The sequence below is a fragment of the Labrus bergylta genome, chromosome 4, assembly GCF_963930695.1.
Source record: "Labrus bergylta chromosome 4, fLabBer1.1, whole genome shotgun sequence".
NCBI lineage: Eukaryota > Metazoa > Chordata > Actinopteri > Labriformes > Labridae > Labrus > Labrus bergylta.
Window position 1 is genome coordinate 17,699,249 of NC_089198.1, and position 19,989 is coordinate 17,719,237.

General features: G+C 39.2%; 2 protein-coding genes across 2 annotated transcripts; both read right to left on the reverse strand.

Annotated features, from left to right (window-relative positions):
• Positions 1-825: 825 nt before the first annotated feature.
• Positions 826-6,355, reverse strand: LOC109991961 (cortexin-1). Its single transcript, XM_065953916.1, has 2 exons — positions 6,167-6,355; positions 826-3,168 (listed from the first exon to the last, which is right to left on the reverse strand). The coding sequence occupies exon 2, from the start codon at positions 2,493-2,495 to the stop codon at positions 2,220-2,222; it is 276 nt and encodes a 91-aa protein (XP_065809988.1). The 5' UTR covers positions 2,496-3,168; positions 6,167-6,355; the 3' UTR covers positions 826-2,219.
• A 4,754-nt stretch (positions 6,356-11,109) lies between these two features.
• Positions 11,110-19,624, reverse strand: LOC109991991 (mitochondrial import inner membrane translocase subunit TIM44). Its single transcript, XM_020644458.3, has 13 exons — positions 19,536-19,624; positions 18,319-18,423; positions 17,924-18,088; positions 17,687-17,767; positions 17,411-17,560; positions 16,748-16,881; positions 16,528-16,613; positions 16,155-16,247; positions 15,691-15,815; positions 14,847-14,897; positions 13,860-13,949; positions 13,456-13,566; positions 11,110-13,180 (listed from the first exon to the last, which is right to left on the reverse strand). The coding sequence occupies exons 1-13, from the start codon at positions 19,563-19,565 to the stop codon at positions 13,061-13,063; spliced, it is 1,341 nt and encodes a 446-aa protein (XP_020500114.1). The 5' UTR covers positions 19,566-19,624; the 3' UTR covers positions 11,110-13,060.
• Between the last annotated feature and the right edge of the window lie 365 nt (positions 19,625-19,989).

The window sequence follows — 19,989 nt, forward strand, 5'->3', positions numbered from 1 at the left end:
CTCAATCACAGTTTAATCTCATAGAAATCATTGGACTCTCACTTGTAGTTCTCAAAACATCCAGAGGAGGTCACAGCTTGTCAGCAGGTCATGTGGCTCGCAAGAGGAACTTTGAGCTACCAGGGAGAATAAGGGGAGTTAAAGGGAAATCTTTTTTTTAAATTATTAGGAATGACTGCCACTGTTTTTGGTACTTGTCATTCAAAACTAAATCCATTGAACTAGCCTAGACTCTTGTTTTAGACATTAAAGTGAAGTTTGCTCTCACATATGTATGTCTGTCATCCACACCGGCAGAATGCTGAGGGTCTAAGACACTTAGCGTTGGGATATAATTCATCAGGGTGGGGTGATCTGACTCTGGATCCTTGTAAATCAACTGACTGTGTCTCTTTACGAGCCTCCAATTGATTGTTCGATTGATTTCATTTGCTCTAAATCTTATTTATATTGATCTGAGGGAAGCAGTGAGGACAGCCTTTGTGCAAGAAAAGGTTTTGTGTTTGTAAATTTTGGTGTGTTTGTGTGTGCATGTGTGTGTATTGATACGAGAACCCTGAAGTCCCCAAAAGTTGGAGAAGAAAAACATAATCAATAATAATAATAATAATAATCAAGATAATTATATTTTTCGCACAAGATATTGTGTTTTGCGCACAATATAATTGGATTATATTTTCATTATAGTGCACACAAGATGTCATCTAACTTGTTGTACGCACAACATAATATCTTGAACGCACGATATAATTATCTTGCGGGCACAAGATAGTACTTTTTTTTTTACTTTCAGGGACTTCAGGGGCTCCGTAGTGTTGTAAATGAATGACTCTTTCTAAAATAAAGACAAGACAAAAGCTTTATTTGTTAAAAAAAAAACATAAACGATCCCACTTCAAAGAAACATTAGGAAAATATCTAATTTGAAGCGAGTGTCTACATCCAGGAAGTTCGACTATATACAATAGTTTGATATTTATATACAGTCTTCTGGTCGTCATCAAGGAAACAAATCAACTTTTGAACTAACCAGTAAAATATCAATACTAAACTTTATATATAAAGAGCCTTTCATTAACACATTTTAAAAGACTTCACTGTATATCAAGGTCAGAAACAAAGTTACAAAACAAGTGGCAAGAGGAGCAGTAAGATCATTAGTATGAAACAGATAGTATAGCTTCTTCTCGTATTCCTATAGGCACTGTTGAACAGTTTTGGCTGGTGCACTGAAAGGGGCCTAAAGGCAAGAAGGATTAGGCGGAGGAATTTAGTGTACATGCATTTCATAATCATAACTTTATATGACACATATTCAGCCGGGGCTGTGACCCCGCACTGAGCCTCATAAGCCTCTTAAAGGGATGGCGACTTTGAATAGAACAACCCCAGAATAAAATATACTGTAATAACCAGTATGTTTTATCAACTACAGCTTTGAAACTAGAAAATATTAAAAAGAAAATAGATACCAATAGTGCTGCTCATGCTCAATGTCAGAGATTTAAAAACTATTCATTTAAAGTGAAGCTTTGGTAAGTTAGAAATCGTCGTTACCTGAGGATCATCTTAGAGGTTATTTAAAAGCCTTAAAATATCCAGCATGGTTCACTTTTTAAAAAAAAATGACATCGTCCACATTTTGGTTGAGCTGATTTTTTTAAAAAGAAGGCTCCAACTAAATGCTGCATGGACGTTTAAACCCTAAATCAACACTTAGAGTTGACAGTGCTATATCAAAATATTTAATAAATGTACACATCAGATCTGTCTTAATGATTTCAATGCCTAAACATAACTCGTTTCATTTCTCTTTTATTCAGTCAGGACCTCTACAGCAGCAGAACTTCTGTTCTGTTTTTATGATTCAGCCCTGGGTTTTGTAAAAACATTGTGGGATTAATATTAATAACATGATGTAAGTTATGCTGTGATACAGATCGTCGTCTCCCTGTGGTGTTTGTCACTCTAAAAGCTGCAGTGGAAGTCTGAGATAAATATGAATTAATGTTTAAAATGCGATTGACTTTTTTTTTTTGTCCTTTATTTCTATTACCTCAACCGAACATACTGTAAAAAAAAAAAACAGCAGTTTCTTTCATTTTTGATTATCTCAAACTTCGGAAAAGGAATCTTTGAACAGAACATACAAAAACCATCATCAAGTCCCTACAAAGAACCATTCATTCACCCATCATTTTCATCTCCTGATCTCGTCTTCACACCAGCGCATAATCAAACTGTCCTCTGTCCAGACCCTCCTTGTGGTCCGTCCACGACGATGCCGGCATGCTGCTGTAGGGATCCAACAAGATCCGGACGCAGCGAACAACGAGAAAGAGCAGCAGCAGCACAAGGAGGCCGACGAAGCAAAGGGCCGTTCCCTGCTCGGGGTGCCCTGTCATGGGCTGCAGCACCGTCGGACCCCGGGGGAACCCGGGTGGAGCAGGAGAGGAGAGCTCATAGTCCACCACCCAGTAGTTTGTGTCGCTCATGTTGGAATAAAAGGATATTTTGAAGCGTAAATGTTTTCTGGGGTAAATTGTATTAAGCAATCAGAAGATATTTTGCATGGCTCTTTGTTATTGAGTATGATTTCTTAACTCAGAGAGAGGTCACATAGTGACAGCTGGCAGATGTCAACTAATTACACTCAACCCACAATTTTCCTACCAGCCGCAGGGGAAAAAAAACTGTTCCAGGAGACATAACACAGGACAAATCAGTGGTGAGAATTAATAAGCCCTCTGGTGAACAAGCAGCAAGCCGAGGCACGCTCAGTTATTAGATTTAAGCGGCTGGGGTTTTGGCTTCTGCCACACAGAAGCACGCGCTGTCAATACAAGCTTGAGGTCAAGACTTCAACTTCCAATCGTCTTCACCATCCTCAACGCATCCTTCAATACTCTAAGTGTCATCCAATAGCTGCCCTAGAGGGGCATTTCTTGTGATTACAAAGTGAAGAATAAATCTCAAATGAGCGACTGAAGATAGTCCATAGATCAATCAGAGGCTATAAATGATCCCTGCTGTGGTTCTTCAGAGAATGTGTTTGCAGTCAACCCGTTTGACCATACGGCAGTGAGTTGTAGCTTCTATTTTTGAACCTTCATCTCCATCCTGAGTCACCAGGAACATCTTTATTGGGTAATTCACTCATCAATGTACCTAGGAGGAAAGAGCAAAGATAGGTTAAAACATGAGTTAGTTTCCAGCATTGAAAGGTGCTGAATTGAAGGAAAAGTCTGATTGATTCAGGGGGTTCAGAGCTTGACAGTAGCCTTAGAACCTGTCAAGGATTATAGATTCTTACTTCCACGAGGGAGGTGTTTTCACGGACCCCAAACCATGCAGAACAACTGAACCCCAGGCATTCAATATGGAAAAATTAAATATCCCATCCCAACTGTTAATACATAGCAGATACAATCCTTTAACCCAATCTGTAAGATTTTATTTATTCATTTCTTTGATGGGTACACAACATGAGCATCAGTTCAAAATTACAAAGTGTAAGAACGCTAATTCACATCTGTATTCTCCAAGACGGTAACATAAAAAACACACAAATGTACAAAAAAAAAAAAGTCCATAATTTAAATTAAAAATAGGTTAAAAAAAAAAAATGACAGAGACTTAGCACAAGCACTAGCCCTCTCTTGAACTCAGGTACATCCTCATACAGGATAAATAAATCAGACACTGATGAGGGCAGAGGAAAAAGAATGTGGTGAAGCCCCTTGGAGAGTTGCTGCACTCTTGCACAGAAACACTCTCCATAGCCTCTTTAATGGGCTGAGGAGAAGAGAGACATTTCCTGCTGCACTGTAGGTTCACTCCCCCGTCAGCAGAATCTATTCCAGGAGGCTTCGTCTCCCTCCTCACAAACCGTGCAGACCCCTCGCAAACACGAGCTGATAGTCCCCCTGCTCTCGAGATGATGGGGCTGAAGGGCCGAGCGACCATTTAATGGGGGACTTGAAGAAGTAATGAAAGAAACTGCCTGCAACAGATTCAATTATCAAATGGCCTCGCTGGTTCAGGTAGAAGTAAACTAAATGAAAACAGTCGATAGTAAATGAAGAGTCTTAAAGAAGACATGAAGTTTACACAACAGAACAGGCAGCACACATCAGTCAGAGTGCAAACCACTTCAACGAGGCTGCAAATGAATGAGAGAAAACAGCAGATGGGTTGTTTTATGTTATTTAATTACTCACACAACTATTTGTATCATATTTATTTGCACAGTAGACTTTTTTTAAGGATTGATTTCTTTAATCAGCTGCCTGAAAACTTGAAAGAAAACGATACAAGACTTGATTTTAATGTTATCTGACTTCCTTTTTTCATCTTTAATCCTTTCTGCCCAGTCAACATATACTGGGAATTCTGCATCACGAACCAAAATTTTGCTAGGCACTGCAACTTTACTTGACAGTTTACTTTATGCAACATTTGCAGAATATTCAGTGGTAAGAGAGGGTTGTATAAATTAAACTCCATCCTCCATTTTTTCCCCACTGACTCACTTTCTCCACAAGACAGGAAGTGCAGCAAGAACATTTTTAACACGACAAACTTGTTTGTTTGTTTTTAAACAGCAAGCACACTCAGTAGATATTTAAGTCAATTGGAGATGGGGGTTTGAAGATAAGGTATACTTATCCAAGGTTATACTAATGCAAAAAAAAGACAGGAATGGAAATCCCAAAACAAACACTGTTTTAAGAAAAAAAAAAAACAAGCATCATCAATTTCACAGCTCATCGATCCTCACTGAAAGATCTGCTTTGGTTCCTAAGCAGCAGATAAATCACACTGTGGTGCCTGAACACATCTGATTTACATTTACAGTGAAAACAATTAACTGTCTTTCAACTCAGACTGGAGGAAAATGTTGACAAATGTCACAGACACACAGTTCTTTCAAAAACAAACAGTATAATAAGTTAAAAAAGAGATTTACAAAAGCCTCAAGCAGCCATGCAGGTGAGTTCTCAGGACAGAGCACATGCAGCGACATATGGCGTTCCTCGTGGCTGTAATGCCTGTAATACCTCCCGTTTATACCTGTGGATTATGACAGTAGCTTTGAAAATGTCAAGGACTTCTCTGAATAAAAAAGTGAGGAAATCATATCGTAGAGAGTCAACACTGAAATTCCTAAATATCTAACTATAACAGTAACAGTACATATGAAGCAAGGAGCTCTATGTCATTGAAATCTTATGTTAAATAATATTTAAAAATGTTTGATCAATAACCGTAAGAGACAAAACTGTTTGGTTCCTCCATATTTCTTTTATCTCTGCAGGTCCAGAACCAGAACAAATCTCCCTCAATATTTCACTCATCTAACAAAAAGCGATTTCATTTCTAAACTCAAAGAACAAATAATAAGAAAAAAAATAGTCCTTACATTTAAAGCACATTTCAAATATTTATAAACTGCTTTTAAAACAAAGATGATACAATTTAATGTTTTTCAATCTCTTTTTCAGTCCCCTTCTAACGCAGGACATAAGACGCACATGAATGACCTAACGTCTCACTTAGACATGTTTGCATTAGTGCAATGTTGGTACATGAAGAGAAAAGTTCAGCCAAAGTCAAATACCCTATACAGTGTGTTAACACACACCTGGCCAATGAAGCAGATTCTGATTCTGAAGTACAATGCAGCAACAGCTACAGTATGTGTGATCTCTGTGTGAGTCCGCCTTTATAATGTGAAGACTTGAGAACATGTTGAACATCTTTAAGAACATCTTCTCTCGAAATGAAAATGTCAGCTGATTATCAAAGAAAGCTTAAAACCTGAAATATGATTTAACTTCAATCATGTCTCTCTAAATGTGATGAAGAAAAAATGAACTGGCTAAGCCCTTTTTAAACAAGTGATACATTTTATTTATTTCTGTCTTATAAAACATTGCACTTTTCAAATAAAGGCAATTTACACGATTCCAATGTGACATTAAGTTATACTAAAGCACAAAGTTATAGCCAGCACAATGCAACCTGTAAACGTGTGACTGATAAAGAAACCACACACAGAATGACCTCCACGGTTCCACACACAGACTTCTACACACTAAAGTTCGAATACAACAAACACTGCAGGGATAAACAAACATGTGGATGGTCAGATTAGAGAACTCACTTTCCAGCTGAAGTCACAGGTGAGGACGTGTAATCAGATACATGCCGGGATGATGAAGATGACGATGATCCAGCAGCAGCAGCTGTTCAGCACCTCGGACAGCTCTGGGCTTGCTCAGCTGCACGCAGAGCTGCAGGTCTGAACTCTGTCACATCCTGCAGCACCTCCTCCGCTTTGTCAGGACTTTAAGTCCGCTCAGTGGACGGATCTGCCCCACCTCCCCGATCTCCACCCCCTACCCCCGTCTATCTCCACTTCTGACTGTCCCTGTATGGACTGAACACATAATCTTTTCCTTTGGATGAGTGAAGCCCAAAGAGCTGCATGTGGCTTCTGCATTATGTAAGAGGACTGCGTGGGGCAGCCAGTATGGCACACATAGTGCTCATGAGTTTATATCACTTTTATTGATGTTTACTAAAGCATATAACTCTCTCATTTTCTAACAGTTTTTCTATGCACATTTTCATCAACTTTCGTATAAAGAAACATATTTGTTAATGGTTGACAGGTGTGAAGATAAAAAAAAAACTTTCATGAAGATGAATACTTCGGAAAAGGAATCTTTTAACAGAACATACAACAACCATCATCAATCTAAGTCCCTACAAAGAACCATTCATCCATCCATCATTTTCATCTCCTGATCTCGTCTTCACACCAGCACATAATCAAACTGTCCTCTGTCCAGACCCTCCTTGTACTCTGTCACCCTCTTTTTTAGGGTGTCATGTGTTGTACAAATATCAAGGCCATCATTAACAGTTTTATACATTTCTGCTAGGATTTGACTTTATTCCTCTTATAGAAACATACTTTTTTCCCATAAGTGATGTGGAAAATGTGGAGAGGTTACTGTTGTGTTATAGATTGTATTGTGATCAATGACATTGAGGCATTCAGTAGCAGTGTTATGCAATGAAGAATAACCACATTATAAGGGGTGTAAAGTACACTGTAGTACTCTTATCCCTTTGGGACAATAGAAACTGATCAGTAATTATTTTTTTAGGGTCCATCATTTCTTAGAGTCCATAATTTCTTAGAAAGTATCCTTGAACGACCAATGTAATCTACTGACATGATTTATTTGATATTAAATATTAAATATAAATAAACAATGTTCTGAAACTTAGACAACATTTTACAATTGTTGCCCCACATTGATAGATAGTATATACTACATCTGAACAATTATTTTTTTTAAGTCAAAAGGCCCATGGCATTATTTTTACTTTACTCTAGTGAAAATCAGCATGATTGACATAATACATAACAAACTAATGTTTGGAACTTGTTTAGAATAAGCGGGTCTAAACTAAATCTGTTGAGTTTATGAATTAATAAAGTTGAAAAAGAAACTCCAGATTATAAATGCTCGGGGACAAACAGCTTGATTATACTGTTTCATCTTAATTGAGCCTTCAATGTAAGTTTTGCTGAATTACGTGATCAAGATGTGGAACAAATCAAGTGGAGCGACCTGATTTGCGCCTGCAGCTAAGGCTCAAACACTCACTGTTAGAAGTAAATTAATTGAAACAATTAAAAGGTGTATAAACACTGGGAATGATTGCTGTCCATACACATTCACATCTCCCCTACCTGGGACCGCCCTGGGATCTCTCAGTGGGTTTAATTAATAGTCAGCATTGTAACAGTGGTCTACAGGGGCTCATTATCAAATCACAGCCAGAAGAGCTCCTGCAGTCCGCCCACTATACGCTTATAATTGGTAAAGCTTTCCAACCTGCAAGGTTATGAAAGTCAACATTTCCGTTGTTTTCTGTATGGTTACAAATGGTTCGGGGGGGGGGGGGTCAAGCTGTGGCCCAGGGAAGCAAGAGTAGGTCATGGCTACAGGGTATCTGGACCCTGTCAGACAGGTAGGTTGAGTCATATAAATTCTGGTTGTGTGGTACTTGAGCCTGTGTTTGAGACCTTTCCTTTAGGCATACAAGACTAGACATATCCCACCTCCTTCAAAAGGATTGGTCAAATCTTATCAAGAGAAGAATACCTTGATTATGATGTCAAAGTGGTAGCATAAATACATTTAGTTACATATGTCTGAGGAATGGCCCAAGAAAGAGTTTCAACAGGAGACGAGATGAAACAAGTGGCAGAACACATAGCCTATATAACAACCTTTTGTTCATAATTGTCCTGTTGTTGTTAATGAACAGATGATATTTATGTCAGAAGGGATAATTTGAGATTTTGTTAAATATTTAATTCAATTTATTACAGAGAGTTAGAACAAAGCTTCAGCCAGCATCCGGCTAGCTTTATGGACCGCCCCTCAACTGGGACAACAATATTGCCTCTCGCCGGGTGTAATCGACTATTCCTTCAGTCTTTTCAAACAGAAATGAAGTACAGGCGTCTGCAGGCAAATGAGTTCTGATCTTATTTACTCAATGAAAACGCTAACGCTAAGTGTAAAACACCTCAGAGTGAAACACCAAGCTGTAAATCCAAAAGTGTGTTCACAAGAGTTTATAATACCACAACTTCCTTTAACTTAGTTTAGTTATTACGACTGAACATAGCCGAGCTTAGTTTAGAATAAAGGCGGGAATTAGAGAGAAAGATCTAACCTTACTTAGTCCAAAAGTTTGTCACAATGCCTGGAATATCATAGCTTAATTTAGCTTAATTTAGCTAAACTTAGTTAGCACAGCCTAGCTTAGTGTAAAGACTGTAAACAGAGTGAAACATCTAACTTTAATTTGTCCAAAAGTTTGTCCAGCTCAGTGTTAAAAAACAAAAACTGAAGTCTGAAAGTAACACATTTTTTTGCAGGGGTTTACATGTGGAACAACCGAATGTCCAGTTACTGAGAATTTCTGCAGGCTTTTAGTGTTTGCCGGACAACGTCAGAATGATATGTACTCTGAATTCACACAAACTGCATTCTTAAAGTACTGTCTTTCTCAAGAGACAAAACCCACAACAAAGTTAACATAAATAAGGAAAATATGATTTAAATGACATTAAAACACAGCATAATGTCTGCTTACGTAATGTTCTGATGTTAATGCATACAATAAAAGCCTTTTTATTATCATGTAGGTTAGAGCACAGCTTGTGTAGTGTGTCCCCAAGAACATACTGTAATAACTGGAGAAATACATAAAGGAAAGAACTGCACTGCCTCTGAGGCTTTTTTCTGCTTCCAGTCTGTTGGGTTGATGCATTGGACCCCTTTTATTCAAGTACAATAAGAGCTCTCATTGCTCAAGGGGCAAAACATGGACCTTTTGCAAAAGGATGCTTTTAAAATACCTGGTAAAATAAATGTATGTCAGTCAACTTGTGCTGCAGGAATGAAATATGCAGAAACCTAGGAATACAATTATTAATTGGGAAGTAGGAGCTTTTTTCTATGTTTTAAGAGCTTATGTTTGTTCACACAGCCTCTGAGCTGGCTTCAGACGCAGTTTAGATAAGCATCTGGACTTCAGAGGAGTGAAGGTTTGTTAGTTAAAGGACGTCCCCAGTCATTCATCACAACAGACAGCTGCGGGATGAGGTCCTCTATTTATTGGCCCTGTGTGTGAATCTACAGGCATGTTTTATTTAAAGCCTGATCTATCATCCCTATACCACCAAATCCATAGGTTTATCAACCAGTGTCAATGGCAAGATCCATGGACATCTATCAAAGCATGTCAGCTTTGAAATGAGAAAACAAAGGACACACACACACACACACACACAGACACACATAAACATACAACGTGCAGTTTAATTTCCCCTTGTGAGCAGAAACACACTCTGTGCACACACAAAGCTGCTGACTCCAAGGAAGTCTGGGTGATACAACTCATAAAACTGCTCTCTTTATTCCGCCCATAGATATAGATTGCTGGTTGAAAAAAAAAGGAGAACGCATGAATACAACGCTCTTTAGTCAACACAGTTAAAATTATGAAGGAAAAGTTGAAGGATGAAGTGATGTTTAAATCTCGATGGGATACTCAAGAAAGTATTGTGGGAAATTGATCATAACATTTGGAAAAAATGTGCCAACAATTGGATCATTTATCAGGCAAACTTTGAAGCAAATGTTCTCTGATCCAGTTTTCAGAGTTTATTTTTAGAAATACCAACAAGTTAAGAAGCCGGGTCTGTTTCCCATATAACCTCTGGTCTGAATGGCTGTATTAAAATATCTTTATATTGAATCAAACAACCCAGCACATTCACAGATAGATAAGATCTGTTCAAATATTATTCTTAGAGCTCAATGACTAGTTCTTTACTCAATTCCTCAATTTACTGTACGGGCAAAGGCATAAATACAAAATGTTTTAGTCGTGCTTAAGGCTGTAGGCATCATTAGTGCATGCGATTTTAAAGAGATGTATTGAACAACCATAGTGGAGACCGTATGAGTCATAGCAGCAGTAGAGGAAATATGAAGTTACTTGTCTGAGCGGGGTTGGAGGAAAGATTAAATCTAACAGATGGAAATGAAGGCTATTCTAAATGTTCATGATGGACAATAAACTTTCAGTAGGAAAATATTGAAGCACAGGAGAATACCATTTCTGAAAATACAGTATTATTAGTTTTCATCATCCCTGAACACATGGCCAGGGTGAGACTATAAGGGGTAGTCATGAACTCTGGTCAGTGACAGACAAACTCCAATTACATGTTATGATACAAAAATATTTCAGGACAGCACACCCCCATCTGTAATTTCCACTTTTTTCTCACCACAGACATTTCAGATTTATTATTTTCTAGAACATGTGTGTATAAATTCTGAATCCAGGTTTGAGTGGTTTGGATTTTCCTGTGACTCAACTTCCCTGCACCAGTATGGAGAGTACAACACTGAAAGACAGTTACAAAACAATCATGTGTTCAATCTTACGTGACGTCAGAGTATTCGCATAGTCTTATTGTACAAATGTCAATAAAACTCAACACAACGTTGACAGTTATTTACTCAATTATTCAAGTTTCCATCCTCTGCATTTAGTCCTTGTAAAGCAACATACAAGAAAGTAAACAAACATTTGAGTACAACATGATCTGGCAGACAAATAATTTTAAAAAGCTGCTACGATGACATATTTGAACATGGTCCCGTCCAAGCTTATAAATAAGCAGTATGTTAGCAGTACTTGACATATTTACAAAAAATGAAGATACATTATATTTTTTCTGTACAGTAACTGGAAGCTCAATGACTCTTCAGTAAGCCTTTGAAAATGTACTGCACCAACAAACACGGGTATGTCCTCTCCAGGTTTTTTTTTTGTAATTTCTCATGCTGTGGGGCATTTGCAGATCTCAGCTACATTATATATGACAGCATGGATACTGATCACACAGATTGTTACACCCTATATTACATTATTTAAAATGAATCTCAGTTTCCAGAAGCCAGCAGAAACCAAGCAGCTACCACCACAGCTGACTGTTGTCCTGAGTCTCAAGTCTAATGGGTCACTTTCAACGTAGTATCAAGGTCATATTTAGTTAGCATTTTTTTTTATATACTCTTCAACTTCAGACAGAAACAAATTAATGAAATGCTCCAAAAAAGAAGTGAAATTGAATGTTTGTGGCTATTACAAGAAAGTAACATGTCCAATCATTTCAACCAGACCAAATTAAAATATTGTATAACTGGCTTTGCGACCTACGTCACCATCTACCTGCTTGCCTGTGTGCATTCTACCTCTATCTCTAAGTGAAGGCTTCTACAATCCAAAGATAACGACACAGAGTGAGAGAGGCAGAAATATTCATGTGTTTGGAGGGACTGACTCAACATTACTCTGGTTGAGAAATGTCAAAATCCAGTCGTTGTTGTCCCCCCCCCCACCCCCCAAAAAAAGTCAATACCATCATTAAAGCTCCTGTGAGGAACTGTCAGTTTGCATTGATTTTAGCATCCTTTGTGGCTAATCTCTTATGTACAGTATGCTCTGTACATGTGCAATTATTTCACTCCCAACAAAACTTGCTGTGGACTCACTTTGTCTGACACCGACCTGATGACAAGCATTACAAAAAAAAAATCCCAGTACAAAAAACAAATCCTCAATTTGGTCTTAATTTCAGTCCATTCATAACCAGCCTTAAACTCCTCAAAGGAGCTTTAAGAAAGTTTCCTTCAGAGCCACAGATGATGTTATTAAATTGTTTGATGGGCTGAGTCCAATTCTTGTGACAAATATAATAATCTATGTGTGATATATTGATAAACAGACACTTTATCTTGAAGCATTGGACCTGTTTCGCTTGATTTAAAGAATCGCTCATGCTGTCCCACTCAGCTGTGTTGATAGTTCCTAACTCCATGAAAATGTTGTGTTTACATTATATGACAGTGATACAAGGTACCCCAATTTCAAGCTTCATATGTCCCAAGTAGACTGACAGGGAAAGTCACACCTCCAAGTCCATTGTTTCCCTTTCACTTTCTTGCATCGTGCCACAGGTTTTGCATGGATGGATTGTACAATTCTCAGAAACAGGTAGGGAAATGGTACAGGCTCCTCTTTGGACACTCCAGGCTCCATCCATTCCAAAATAATGTAAATGTTCAGGAAACACTGAGCTAACCAATGCAAGAGACGACACACTCATATAGGCAGATGAACAGTTTTCTATCAGTATATCATATAGTTGTAGTTCACCTCGTGTTTATGTATATATGCAGACCTACACACACGTGTGCACATAGGTCTTAGTGTGTGAATACAGTCTCTGGGATAACACATAGCATGTGTGCACTCTGCCCTCAGATGTTAATGTGTACATGTGTAAGTCCGTACGTGAAGGTGATCCAGGCACAGCCTCCTACATTCTGCTCTTCTTCACAGTTTGTGAGCCCTGTCCATTCCACATGCATCCCTCCTCCTTCACCTAGAGAACCTGCTCCGTGCTGGAGGCCGAGATGTCCAAAAGTCTCCAGGCTGCGTTGGGGTTCAGCTCCTCCTGGTCACGACACAACGCCCAAACATACATCATCCTCATCACCTTACCCTGATGTAGGAAGAGAAGAGAAGAGGGGTCATCCCAGGGAGAGAGTACGGAGAAGGTTAACTAAAAATGGAAGTCTTTATACAAGGTTGTTGCTATAGCTTATAATGAGGATCTGAATGTTGATACATCAAACCTGTAGCATTCAAAGAAATAAAGATGACAAGGGGCACGGCTGCTGATCTAATTTAAACCATTTGAGTTGTTGACTTTCTTGAAAAATAACTCTGATTAAATCACATTCACTATGCTGGTGCAGTGATTACGACTTTACTGACCGGATCTCCCTCCACTATGTCTCCTTTTGGGCTGCGGATCACCATGACAACCTGAGCCTGGAAGGTGATGATGAGCACAGGGCCCTGGTCCATCATCTTACCCATTGCGAGCTTCAACACAGGAAGAGAAAACAGACAAATAAAATCAATTAGAAGAAGGCAATTAAAGAAGGTTGATGTCACTTTCTGCAGCAACCAGATCCTCAAATGGCGAGTAAACAATTAATTAAGAATGCTTCCGTGCATCAAAATTAAATTAATGTTGGTTAAGAAGGGGAAAACATTTAAAGAGAAAGGGAAGTGTAAAAGAGACGAACTGCAGATTTTACGTTCTGAATTTCCTAACACAGTAGTATGTAACATTTTGCATGTGATCGCTGGTGTTGCAGTGTAATTTCACTCACATCGATGTTATCAATGTCAAGGATTTTGGACTGGAAGAGGAGCCCGAGCGCTCTGGCTTGCTGGATGGGGTGAGCCAGCTGACTGTAGGTCTGAGGACAATGAACACACAAATGACATGAAAATTATGCTTCACAAATACTGAATAAAAATGTAAGTTGACAGAAAATGTAGCCATATTGTTTGGTAATGCATAAAAAAAGACAAGAAAAAATGCTAAACCATGTTCATGTGATCATCAGAAATTATATAACAAATTGTTGAAAGGAGCAATATTAAAGATATCTACTGAATTAAAACCTGAAATGACTTTACTATATCATCAGAAATTAAGGGAACATGCTCTGTTGAAATGTTGGCGTCTCTGTCAACAATGAAGCAGCAAGATTTCCTCCTAAGTTTCATTTCTTGTCCTGAATGGTCTGTATTTGTTTTGACCAGAGAAGGTAGGCGGTTTTAAGGCACCCCCACACGGCCGTTTTGGACAGCCTCTCTGTTTGCCAGATATGAGACTAGTTATCACGGCAAACCAACAGGTGTTACAGTGATGGAAGCTGCAAGAGAACTGGCTCAGATGTAACTGATTCTACCTGACCTAAAAAACCTCTGCATGTTTCCAATAAGCTCCACGACCAGAAACGTGGTAAAACTAAGAGAATTTCTGGACATGCTTTTGAAAAATGGAGACAGGGTTAGATTGCAGAAAGGTTTCAAGACCGATGCAGAGCTGGCTAAACACTGAAGCATCAGTGTCCATGACATTGAAACCCACGTGCAGATTGTTTCTGGGGAGGAGAGGGGCAGGCGGGAGACAGCTCTCTCAAATGTTTTGAATTTGGACTGCAGTACTAATTTTACACACTACATGACCGAATTACATATTTCTCCTTTAAGCATACAGGAAGATGATAATAAACAATCGTTCTACTTTGCTCAATATATATTTAACTGATTATGTATCAAAGTTATTTGCAGCAGCTTGAACTTACAGCTTCATAGCACCAGTCCTTTAAAACATCCAGCTCTCCACGGATCATAGCCTGCAGAGAGGACAGGGACAGTTGTTATAGATAAATGCCTACAACGAAGGAGTGATCAACAAGTGACTTAGGATTACAAAGGAGGCCTTTGGCTTCTGTTAAACATGTCACAGACAGTTTTGTGAACAGAAACCATTTTACCAGAAAGCCTTCATCAAGACAAATCTTCATTCACTAAACCAATGTAACCAAGTAAGACAAAGTGGCATCTTTTTGCATAACATGCTTTAAATTGTAGTAAAACTACGTTATCAGATCTGGATTTATAACCAAAAAAGACACAAGGCAATGTCAGATGTATCCAGCCAGCACTAATTTACTATGAACTTGTATCAAAGTGTGGCAGGGGGAGCCAGAATTTAGTGATCCTAACAGGAGTAGTTCTTTTATTAACGTTTATTTTTGGGCTTTTTTGCGCCTTTATTGTAGAGGTAGGACAGTGGATGGAGTCAGAAATCAAGGAGAGAGAGTGAGTGGGAAATGACATGCGGGAAAGGCGCTGCATGTAAGATTCGAACCTGGGAGGCCTGCGTGGAGGACCACAGCCTCTGTACATGGGGCCACTAACCAATTCGCTATCTGCGCCCCAAACAGGAGTAGTCTAAAGTTCAGTTACTGACTCTGAACTAGATTGGATTTAAAAATAAATAAATAAATAATAAATACTTATTTATCAATAAGTCATTTCTTAGCCTCCTCAGTGAAACACCCTCAGGTATTGAGCAGAGTGATGAATCAAGCATTTAGAGGTGAGGAGAGAGAGTCGAAGAAACTGGTTAAGGAGTGTTTTTACCTCCAGGATGTTAGGGATGATGTCTTTTTCACACTGTTTGAGAAAGGAGTCTTTGTCAAAGTTGGGGTCTGCCTTCACGATCTCTGTAAGCACCTCAGACATTTCTGTCTTGGAAAAAAGACCACCTGCAAAGCAAGGACACAAGAGTAGCGATTACAAAGAGATCAGTCAAGGCCTAAATGGCACGCATGTTTTTTTTTTATTTGCATCTATAATTTTCCATTAACTCCATTTATCAATTAAACAGACTATAGCCAAAACGTGACGCAAGAGTGAAATAATGACAAGTTTGAGGTTAATTCATGTTGTGTTATAATCACTACTTTCTTGGTTACCAACACAGTCCTGTTTACTGTGTTGATTATTTTCTCTTATTATTCTAAGCTCTTAAAAATCATCCTTTCAGAATGAGGGACCAATCAGATAATGAGGCTAAATGGATTCCACATATGATGTCATATTACCCAGGAAGTCGGTGACTCTGTCAGTCATAGCTCTGGACGCCTTGATGAGGGCATTGTCGCTTTCATCATACTTCATCTTCATCTCAAAGAACCCTGCAGGAAACAATACGGGACAACTGTAGTCAGGAAAGATTAACTCAATTATGAGTGTTTTGCATCATAATTCAGGAAATGACTATGAATTACTAAGAGCACATGTGCCTCACTAAAAATAGACACTGGACTGATTTGTTTTCGCTTAATAATAAACAAACAACTGCAAATAATCTGGTGCCCCCTGGTGCCTGTAAAGTAAATTACAAGTATGCATTCTGTACAGTAGGTGATCTATTAATTAGATCATATAATTCCACAGTTTATAGGATTCTCTTACTGTTAAAGACCATGTTATTGTCCTTGAAGTCCTTCCACTGCTGGGACCACTTGGAATCCTTATGGAGAACGACACCCATATCCTCTCTGTAGCACAAAAGTCAATTGACATCATTTAGAGAGGGGTTATAACAACAGATGTTAGAGACATTAATATGGAAAACGCACAACTATAATATGATGACTTTTTAAAAAAGGTAACAGCTCCAAAAGTTACTCACTCGTTGGCCTCGAATACTCTGGAGTCACTTTGGGCTCCTTTTGAAGAGTAGTCACTTCTTTTTCTCAGCTGAGAGGGAGCTCTGTAAGGGCCGGCATCCCCATCATCTATCTCCTTCTTCATGGTCTCCACACTCTACAGCAAGGACACACAGCTGTATTATTACTGGGGCACAACCACCCGTTAACAGTTCCGTATGTTTTAGTATGACAATCGTTGACTATGCTGAAGAGGCGTACATAACTGCAAGTAAGAGATGCAGTGGTTTCACAGTTAGTTGCATTTCCCTGGAAATAGCTCCATTGCTGTTCGCTCATAATGAAGTCAGAAGGAGGACCAAGTCAGCGCAAGATGAGGCTCCAATTAACATTTAATGGAAATGATGACCACATATGACGTTTTCAGGCCCCGAGCCCTTCATCAGACATGAACAAGTCAGGTGACACACCTCCACATATATAACCCCTGAGGTCACCTGACAGGTCATGTGATACAAAGCAAGGGACAATATGCATTGGAAATACAAGACATTCATAGTAAAAAAGGACCTATACATAGAAGACACTCACAATAAAAGGGACAGTAAGGTCATTTGATTTGTAAAGCATCAACAAATTAAATGAAGACAGTTGAATACGTTCCAGGTAATATGTTTTCTTCTGACCTGTGAGATGGCCCTGAATGCACCAGTTTTGCCCAGTTTCTCTCCTCCTTTAGACACAGACTCAGCAGAGTGCATGGCTGTCCTTGCTGCCTCCTCCACGCCTTCCTTTATCTTCTTTCCGATGTCAGTACGACTCACCTCCTCCAGACCCTATGGACAGAACCACAACCGCACAGAAAGAGAAATACAGAGTATGTCTTAATTTGGTTAATTTAAACACCATAGAGACTACGCTTTACTTTTACTGTTAAACGAGGGGAAGTGCTGATACATTACCTCCTTGACGGTGTCTGACAGGGAGCCAAATGTCTTCTTAAACACCTCTGAGGTCTTCACTGTCTCAGCCTCTATGGTTTTCTAATGAAGGACATTCAAATAAATGCATTCAGGGATGTCACTAGAAAACTATATACAGATAAACAGCACTTTCACAACAACAACAAAACATATGAATCGAAGAGATGTTGTCTTATATAAAATCCCTGTGGCAACAAACAAAGTATTTGCTCGTACATATTTCTTGCGGGCTTGTTGGAGAGCATCAGACTCCTCGAGTCTCTTGGCCTCTTCTCTGAACTTCTTAATGTTCTCTTTCATCTCCTGATTCTTACTGAACTCCTGGCGCAGGCTGTCCACAAACTCTCCCAGGAAACCTTTGCGTCCTGAAGAATATCGCACCTAATTTGACCAGCATAACGAAGGATCAGTTAGAGTTCACCACAGAAAGACGTTTCATTCATTTCTTCAGTTGAGTCCTTATTTAATCTGTCTTCGACATCGAGCCCATGCACTATTTGGAAGAAAATAAGATAATACAACAAAGCACTAAAATATGAAAACAAATTCCTTGAAGTAATCTACAATGAGTGTGTGCCATTAAAAGCTGAGTGCAAGCTGTCAGTGTGTACCTGCACGGCTGCAGCTGGGCTGCCATGTATCCTGTAGGCATCTCCTCTCCAAACTGAAGACACCAGAGGCCGAGAGCAAAGGGCCAAGGCGCGTCTGCCCACCAGCTGCAGTGGAGAAATTGTCACTGTCAGTAACAAACACAAACTCTGCCAACACTGCAGTGGACGTAGAATGAGGGACAAATGGTTGATTTCCCACAGAGAAATGACCAAGGATGTAAAACAGTACAATCTGTTAAGCCATTATTAAAGAACCCTGTAGACTTGTTTTGGCTAAAAAAATCATGCTTTATTTAAGAAGGATCTAAGATCAGACTCACCACAGGGTTCACTTATGTTACTACATATGCTCTGGATGGGGGATGATTTTTTTCCCCCCACGAACTTAGATCCACACAGAGCCAAGATCATACAGTTACTTTGATTTGCAAAAAAAACAAACAACAACAGTCTCCTAAAAAGTTGCACATAATGAATCACGATAAATGACAGGCACATAGACCAATCCATTTTTATTTGTAAAGCGTCAACTCATAACAAGTGTTAGATCAGTAGCACTAGGTAAACCCCAAATCTGACAACATTTGATAATACCCTTGTCCTTTTTTTTCTAATTAGAATCTGAGGGATCCCAGTGAAGTGAATCTAAAGGCCTTACTATCAAGATCAGAGTCCCCACAGTGTGCCAAAGACTGCTCGCCATGTTTAGTTAACAGCTGTCACAATAAGTGATGAACTATAACAAGATCATATGCACTGAAATGATCCAAGTGAGAGCTCCAGTCGGGTTATAAATCAAGGCAGGTCACAGAATAAGGCGTAGTAACTCTTTTTTTTTTACAGACAATAAAAAGATGATCTCATCGATGTTGAACCCGTTGCATCATGCTCAGTACCGACATGCCCATTGTAGCGATTCACTTTAACAACCAACATCTTCAAGTTGTGAGCCTCAAACAGCTGTAACAAAAAACCTTATCTAATTCGACCTCAAGCAAACAAGAACACAGAGAGATCCCTGCAGCCCGTCTGATGACACAAGGCCTCTTAACAGCGGACATCTCAGCTGTACAAAACAAAACGAGCCCTGCAACAAAAAAAAAAAAAAACCGGACAAGAAAAAAACCAATAATTCATTCGCACATCCATACTCTCCTCTCTTAATTGTGTGCTGTAGACTTCATATGTGTAACGAAGGACATGAATGATTGACTTACCTCGTAGCACCGACACACGGAGGCTGCCATCTTGATCTTGAAATACGCGGAGCAGCACGTGTATTCCTGCTGGCGCAGTTCAGCCTCCGCTCGACCAATAGGAGCAGAGCGTGAAGGCTGGGGGGCGGGGTCAGCTGTCAGCACGACTTAAAGCGAGAACACGCCCCCCCTCCCCCCCCCCCCCAAAAAAAGAGACAGATTTTATAATACTAGTGCTGTCATCTATGGACTTCCCTGCCTCTTTACACAGGTGACGAGACTTTATATTATTGTGAATAATTTGCATTATGTAAGTGGTTTGTCATCGACTTAATATACTAGGCTATAACATATTTTTAGGGTTGGATTCTTAAGCACTTTGTGAATCTTAAAGTCAGTCTGTCCTGAGAAAATTAGATCCATCATTTAATTTTCTACTTAAAAAAAAAAAAAGTCTACTAATATGTGGTTCAGT

Bases quoted from the DNA above. Each gene is read 5' to 3' on its own strand.
- LOC109991961 (XM_065953916.1), bottom strand. From the start codon at position 2,495: ATGAGCGACACAAACTACTGGGTGGTGGACTATGAGCTCTCCTCTCCT.
- LOC109991991 (XM_020644458.3), bottom strand. From the start codon at position 19,565: ATGGCAGCCTCCGTGTGTCGGTGCTACGAG. The intron at 16,882-17,410 runs GTCAGAAGAAAA...TCCTTGCTGTAG, and splicing joins CATTCAGGGCCATCTCACAG to AGTGTGGAGACCATGAAGAA. The intron at 14,898-15,690 runs GTAAAAACACTC...TCCTCTCTGCAG, and splicing joins TCATCCCTAACATCCTGGAG to GCTATGATCCGTGGAGAGCT.